Source organism: Planococcus citri, chromosome 2, assembly GCF_950023065.1.
Source record: "Planococcus citri chromosome 2, ihPlaCitr1.1, whole genome shotgun sequence".
NCBI classification, from domain to species: domain Eukaryota; kingdom Metazoa; phylum Arthropoda; class Insecta; order Hemiptera; family Pseudococcidae; genus Planococcus; species Planococcus citri.
In genome coordinates, this window is record NC_088678.1 from 81,640,387 (window position 1) to 81,648,681 (window position 8,295).

An 8,295-nucleotide genomic window follows, 5' to 3' on the forward strand; every position below is an offset into this window, starting at 1 on the left:
TTTTACCAAATTGACCAAGAAAGCTGAAATTTGGGATATACCCTATTTTCGACATGCCAAATCGATTGCAAACGGTTTCAACCCGTTTTGAGCAGTTCTGGAGCCTCCAGCAGATTTTTGAAACTCGAAATTCCCACAAAATTCCATCAAATTGGAGTTGTAAAGCTAAAATTTATTCTAAAAACTAATTTCAATACGCTACGAAGTACCGCAGGTGAATTTCAAGTCGTTTTGGATCCTCCAGCGACTTTTTTAAAATTCCTGCAGCCTCCAGCAGATTTTTGAAACTTTAATTTTTCACAAAATTTCATCAAATGGAGATGGAAAGCTGAAATTTACTCTACACTCCAATTTTAGCACCCTCTGAAAACGACTTCTGGTGGATTTCAAGTCATTTTAGAGTCTCCAGCGACTTTTTTGAAAATTACTGGAGCCTCCAGCAGATTTTTGAAACTTTAAATTTTCACAAAATTCCATCAAATTGGAGTTGTAAAGCTAAAATTTATTCTAAAAACTAATTTCAATACGCTACGAAGTACTGCAGGTGAATTTCAAATCGTTTTGGATCCTCCAGCGACTTTTCGAAAATTTCTGCAGCCTCCAGCAGATTTTTGAAACTTTAAATTTTCACAAAATTTTATCAAAATGGAGATGAAAGTATGAAATTTACTCTACACTCCAATTTTAACACCCTCTGAAGACGACTCCAGGTGGGTTCAAGTAATTTTAGGGCCTCCAGCGACTTTTTTGAAAATTACTGGAGCCTCCAGTAGATTATTGAAACTTGAAATTTTCCCAACATAAATTTACAGTAGACTCCCAATTATCCGACTCCGAATTATCCAACTTTCGGGTTATCCGGTACAAATTTATCCGACTTACTTTTCGCATTATCCGACCCACCAAGGTCGGATAATCCAAAAAAACCCTAATTTTTGATTTTGATGTGTAAATAATTTAATGCAGTGTGCAGCATTTTGTATTCTATTGGTGTTATTTTCCTTGAAATCAATCAAACCTATCTCAAAAAATTAAAATTTGAGTCAGTATTTCATTGTCTTTTATGTACAAAAGTATAGGTATTATTTTTGTTTAGGTAATCGTAATTTTTTCGATTCTTTGTTCCTGTTTTGAGCCAAAACTTGATTTTCTGAATGAAAAATTGTCTTCTCAAGCTCATGCACTTCATTTCTACGCTAAAAACATCCATTTTGGATTATCCGACTTTTTTGGTATCTGACCTACATTACCCCCCCCCCTCGATTAGGTGGGATAAGCGGGAGTCTACTGTATCAAAATGGAGTTGGCAAGCTGAAATTTACTTCGCAGACTACATGGTGGTTTCAAATGGTTTTAAAGCTTCCAGCTACTCTTAGGAAATTTCAATTTTCCAAAAAAACGTCATACAACCTTTCAAAAAGTTGTTGGAGGCTCCAAAACGACTTGAAATTCACCAGCAGTCAACTTCGTAGCGTATTGAAATTAGTTTGCAGAATGAATTTCGACTCTCCATCTTGGTTTGATAAAATTTTGTGAAAATTTAAAGTTTCAAAAATCTGCTGGAGGCTCCAGTAATTTTCAAAAAAGTCGCTGGAGGCTCTAAAATGACTTGAACCCCCCTTAAGTCGTTTTCAGAGGGTGTTAAAATTGGAGTGTAGAGTAAATTTCAGCTTTCCATCTCCATTTGATGAAATTTTGTGAAAAATTAAAGTTTCAAAAATCTGCTGGAGGCTCCAGAACTGCTCAAAACGGATTGAAACCGTTTGCAATCGATTTGGCATGTCGAAAATAGGGTATATCCCAAATTTCAGATTTCTTGGTCAATTTGGTAAAATTTTGATTTTTTCCCTCATTTTTGGCCGAAATTCGATTTTCAAAAATTCACCAAAAATCGAAAAACGCACTTAAGCACTTGAAATTCTGACAGGTGATAAATTTTTGCTTGATCTTTCGATCTACCTTTGTAAGGTTTGAAAAATTTCGTGCAAGTCCTATGTTAAAACGCAAAATCTGCGATTTCAGCTGACCTGTCAATCAAAATGGCCGCCATTTTGTAAGTAAGACCAACTTTTTTTTGAAATGTACTTGCAGTCGACTCCCTAGCGTACTGAAATTAGTTTACAGAATACATTTTAGCTTTCTAACTGTTTTTAATAAAATTTTATGGAAATTTCAAGTTTCAAAAATCTACTGGAGGCTCCAATAATTTTCAAAAAGTCGCTGGTGGCCACAAAATGACTCAAACCCACCAGCAGTTGACTTACTACCGTGTTTAAATTGGATTGCAGCGTGAATTTCCGCATTCTAACTTCATTTGATGAAATTTTGTGGAAATTTCAAGTTTCAAAAATGTTCTGGAGGCTCCAGAACTGCTCAAAACGGTTTTAAATTGTTCCCAATCGATTTGGCAGGTCGAAAATAAGGTTTGTCCCAAATTTCAGCTTTACAGCTCAATTTGGTAAAATTTTGATTTTTTTCCTCATTTTTAGCCTAAACTTGATTTTCAAAAATTCACCAAAAATCGAAAAATATATTTCAACTGAACTGGTCATGCTTATAGGAAATTTGACGTAGAATAATTTTAGTTCAATCACTTTTTTCCCTCCGACCCTTGATTTCGGCGATATAGCCGAAAAACGTAGATTGACAAAGGTCAATGACCTTTCACGGCGGGGGGGGGGTAGCAGACAAGTTGCAGTGTGCAACTTTGGTCAAAATATTTTTGAGTCTACCGTAAATCGAGTTCACGTTTTAAATTGCCGATTTTCATTTTTTAAAACAATTTTCATAAAATTGACAACTTTACCCCCTCCTTAGTAAGGGTGAAATCGCCATTTTGGGAAAAGCTGGACTTGTCATGCTGATAGGAAATTTAGCGTAGAACAATTTTCTTCGAACATTTTTCCTCTCGGACCCTTCATTTTGGCGATACAGCCGAAAAACCTGTATCGGCAAAGGTTAATGACCTCTTGCGGGGGTAGCGGTCAAGTGGGGGGGGTGCAACTTTTGATGAGTTGTTTTAGAGACCAATCTGAACAAATAATGTGAAATTCAGCTTGCTACTAATTTTTTTGAGGTTCGACTAAAAATTTTGCTAAAATGACTGGACTAAAATTCAGAAGTTTTGGATCATACAGAAGAATAATCAAATAGTGGCACAAAATTAATTAACAATACATTTTTATTGTTTTATACTACGATCTTACAAGTTCATAATTCCAGTTAACGGTTACATTAGAAGTTCCTGCAACAGAAATCAAACAGAAAAATTGATAGAACGCTTCAAAAATGAAACGATAGAAAATAATTGATGCATTAATTCAATATTGCGATGCTAACAACGCAAGTAGGTACTAGGTACATATGATATGCGATTTGGGATATAACAGCGTACTGACGGTACATAGGTACAATAATACATACGTGGCTCATTACGTACACAACAAATATCGTATTGAATAAGTATGAAAAAATTCTTACTTAGGTACAAGTCCATCTTTCTTCGCTAACCTCAGAAGGCAATCGTCAGATTCTCCCTACATAAACACGTATCACATTAATACAACGCATAACAACGTAAAATATGTATGTCAAGTCAGAAAAATCTAACTCACCATCCTTCTGATATCACCGCTGATAGCATAAATTTTCACGTTATCGGCCATTCTACCAGTAGCTGGATCGACTTCGGCTAAATTCAGTTGAATGGATGCATGGTCCTTAGCGTGAATGATACGATTGCTAGCGGAACTATATAAAATAAACATGTAAATTACTATTTTATAGACATTAGACAGCGTATAGGACTTGTGGATTATCATTGGAAAAATAACACGTGTAAAGCCGAAGTTTGACCGGAAATATTCAATTCGTGCTTACCACTTTCTGGGGATGTATAAATCCACGTTTTCACCAGCGTCATTTTGCATATTTGTATTTTAGTAAAATTTAATACCGAAATAACAAGGAATTTAATAAAAATTCAATAATTTTCTGGACAAATCGAGGATGTAAAAAAATTTTGTGAGAGAAAACTAGAAGTCTAGAAAACGGCACACCCATTTGTGAGGTAGTGCTTTTATTTATAGTTTTATCAATACCTAGCTTTAGATGTTGTATTTTTCAATTCAGTGATAACCTAACGAGTATTTTTCTGATTTACATAGTAGATACCTATTATGAGTTTATGTGCACCAAGTTAATGATGAGTATCGAAGTGTATAATTCATTTTGCTGTAATTTTATTGAGTATTATCATCCTAAATTGCGCATTGAAAATGTTCTAGATTTTTAAGATAATTACAAAATCAAATTTATTGGCCATGAATTGTTTTTCCCTCTTGATTTATACCTACAAATTACTTCTGTTACATTTTCATCGTTGTAAAAAACTTGTGAAATAAAAATACGATCAATAAAATTAAGAAATTATTTTCATTTCTGAATTATTTTGACTTAATTATTGAACTTGAAAAAGTGCAATTTTCGAGTAGAAGGCGGCTTTGCCTCGGCAATTGGACATCGGAATTGAATTCCCCGTCCCAAAAACCCCCCTGGCCGAAAATTCAGCTCGTTTACGCCGTAATTTCGATGAGTCATTTTTTGAGTAAAAAAGCTGCATTTTAAAACCAAAAATTGATCCATCGAAATTACGGCGTAATCGAGCTGAGTTTTTGGCTAGGGTGGTTTTTTGGGACGAGAAATTCATTTCCGGTGTCCAATTGTCGCGACGAATCCGCCTTTTACTCGAAAATTGCACTTTTTTGAGTTCAAAAAAAAGTCAAAAAAAACCATCGAATTTTGCGTTTTTAATCACGTCTTCTGACTAATTTGAGATCGCTGAATCCGAAAATGACGTTTGTTTTGCGATCGGACTCGTACTCGGCGAAATAGTCGCAATTTTTCACTGAAGCAGCGTCCCTCGACACAAATGAACACCAGATTCGATAAGATTTGTTTATTTTTTGAAGTAGGTAGTTTTCATTTCCGCATTTGTGTTTTTTATCGCGAGTTTTTGAAATTAAAAATCATTTGCAGCCCCTTCAATTTTCGATTTATGCAAAAAGTCATAATAGGCTATTTTGTTTATTTTTCAAAGTAGGTACCCACTACCTACTGCCGACCTCCATGGCCGAGAATGGATTTTCATTCTTGGATTTTGAAAACGTAGGTACTCGTATTTTGCCCCTTTAATTTTCTAGATAGGCAACTTGTTCATCTTTGTACGTTTTTTTAATCGTACCCGGTCAAATCTGAAGAATTTATAAAGCTCACAATTAGCTTTCTTTTAGCTTCCAAAAATCTTTAAAATATCACTTCTGCTCTCAGCTTTCAGCTTTCAGCTTCCTTTACCCGGTATTATAAATTTTCGAAAAAAATCTCTTCAGTTTTCGAAAGAAAATGTGATGAGAAAAACTGATTTTTTAAAATTTCAGAAGTACGTATTCGGTATTTCAAGTGGATTTGTTTAAAAAACCGCTACCAGTAACAGTCAACATTTTTACAAGAAAGTGAAGTCAATAATATAATCTCAGATCACTCTCTCTCCACCTCCGCCCCGCTCCGCGATCCCTGCTCCAAATTTCGAAAAAAATTTTGCTAATAGCCAATGAGTGAAAATGAACTCACTCCCTGTCCCTAATAGTCCGGCATATGACAATAGGAGTAATTGCACCCCCCCCCCCACCGATCCTCCGGGACAACTTTTTTCTTAAAGGGGACCATCCTAAGGAACATTTTAAAGCAAACTTGCCAAAAAGAAAGTTGTAGTGGGAGAAAATTACAGCGTTTTCTTCCACCTTAGTGGGAGAAAACAATTTTCTTCTGTCACTTAAGCTGGGAGAAGCCTAATTTTATATTTTTCTATCACCTATATACTGGGAGAAATTTATTTCGTCGTATTTCTGTCTGCCTATGTGGGAGAAAATAATTCTATCTCCGTATAGAATAAAATTTTCCCCAGTCTTTTAGGACGAATGAATATTTTTCTGTCCCCTTAGCGACGAACATTCGACCATTTTAATGACCATTTATGACGTCAGTGACCAAATACGACATTTTTCCCAATCTATTTAGTGGTGGTGGCGCCTACGACCAATGGCAATCGCGAGATTATCGAATATCGACGATTAAGTATACACGATCATAGCTTCGTATTTCCGGTGGTGGCGCCAAGTTTACCTCCACTTCCGATATATTAACCAATAACAAGCAAGTTTTTTACGATTTTCGCCGAATATACGCGAATATGACGTAATACGAGCGCCGGTCGCCTACGTTAGCGCCACTAGACGAGATATACGCGTGCGCCACTTACCCCACCCAGCTGCTGCACGATTTTCGACTACCGAAGGTTATAAATACGCCGATCCGAGACGAAATCATTGATATTCGTTCTATTAGCGCCATAGCTAGGAATGATATCCGCTAACCGGCACACAAGCGCCATAGCTTCGGTTAGCTATCAATGAGTCATTCTTCAAGAATCTGTAATGTCAAGTTACAGGTTGTTAGTTGGTAAGTACTACAACTTCTGATGTCGTCATCATCATCTACTTGGATTAATCTGCAGCTTAATACAAGAGATGAATTAAATCCAGTACAGTTCGTGTTCAAGTTAAGTAGGCAATTCGGTCATAAGAAACTTACGATACTAAATGGATTAGACATCCACGACTCGGGCATTTTCGTCGCCATAGACGATTTTATGTCCTTAGCACTGTTTCCATTGAGGATAAGTTATCGATTCTCGTCTGTCTCGGATCGGTTACTGACAATTTTGTACAGCGGTAGGCACTTTAGGGCTTTTCTTTTCCTTTTTTTCCAAAATTTCCTTTATTCTGATAAGTTATTTTGATAAGTTTATTCTGATAAGTTTTATTCTGATAAGTTCTCCCTTTCCCAATAAAAATCCCTTTATTCTGATAAGTTATTCTGATAAGTTTTATTCTGATAAGTTCTCCCTTTCCCAATAAAAAATCCCTTTATTCTGATAAGTTATTCTGATAAGTACACAAATCAAAAAGGACAATTTTGTATCAAAATGTCCACCTTTTACTCTTGGCATAATTATAATATACTTACAAGTTATTTCACGAGTTCTTTTCTTATTTATCAACGATTGTCGAATCGTCGAATTATTATTCTTGGTAAATCATTCCATCTACGACAAAAGTAAGTATTTCCACGAATAAAGTAAGTATTTCTACGGTATGAGTAAATATGGTATTTTGGCGTTCGAGACTACACAGACTCATACAATATACGAAGTATGTTATCGTGTCCCCACGACAAATATAAATAAATTTAAATATTCCGGTGGGAATTAGGAATAATTCCTTGTCCGCGATTCATACAACCCTAAGATCATTGCACTGAGCTAGTGTACGAATCGTGAGAGATATTAATTATATGCACGACCACATCCATTAAAACCAGGAGAGTGCATAATAGGATATCCAGTACAACTAAGTGGGTATGAGGTTATTAGTTACAATTAAGTTGTGTATCGACGGCTCTCATATCTTCAAAGAAATCAGAAATTTTCCTTCTGGAAAATTTCTGGGAAATTCCAAAATTCAAAAACCTCAAAACTTCAAACGAAAAAATTTTCTTAATTTTTTGTTTTATGGTTGTTTTTGATTGGGTTCCAATTTTTTCTCCCACCACAAAGTTGGCCTTACTTACAAAATGGCGGCCATTTTGATCGACAGGTCAGCCGAAATCGCAGATTTTGCGTTTTAATATAGGACTTGCACGAACTTTTTCAAACTTTACAAAGGTAGATCGAAAGATCATGCAAAAATTTATCACCTGTCAAAATTTCAAGTGCTAAAGTGCGTTTTTCGATTTTTGGTGAATTTTTGAAAATCAAATTTCGGCCAAAAATGAGGGAAAAAATCAAAATTTTACCAAATTGACCAAGAAAGCTGAAATTTGGGATATGCCCTATTTTCGACATGCCAAATCGATTGGAAACGGTTTCAACCCGTTTTGAGCAGTTCTGGAGCCTCCAGCAGATTTTTGAATCTCGAAATTTCCACAAAATTCCATCAAATTGGAGTTGTAAAGCTAAAATTTATTCTAAAAACTAATTTCGATAGGCTACGAAGTACTGCAGGTGAATTTCAAGTCGTTTTGGATCCTCCAGCGACTTTTTTAAAATTCCTGAAGCCTCCAGCAGATTTTTGAAACTTTAAATTTTCACAAAATTTCATCAAATGGAAATGGAAAGCTGAAATTTACTCTACACTCCAATTTTAACACCCTCTGAAGACGACTTCAGGTGGGTTCAAG

General features: G+C 35.6%; 1 protein-coding gene across 1 annotated transcript; it reads right to left on the bottom strand.

Annotated features, from left to right (window-relative positions):
• Positions 1-3,163: 3,163 nt before the first annotated feature.
• LOC135838022 (small ribosomal subunit protein eS21-like) lies at positions 3,164-4,092 on the bottom strand. The gene is made up of 4 exons (XM_065353527.1): positions 3,880-4,092; positions 3,615-3,750; positions 3,481-3,536; positions 3,164-3,244 (listed from the first exon to the last, which is right to left on the bottom strand). Exons 1-4 carry the CDS (start codon positions 3,927-3,929, stop codon positions 3,235-3,237), a joined length of 252 nt encoding a protein of 83 aa, XP_065209599.1. The 5' UTR covers positions 3,930-4,092; the 3' UTR covers positions 3,164-3,234.
• Positions 4,093-8,295: the final 4,203 nt, after the last annotated feature.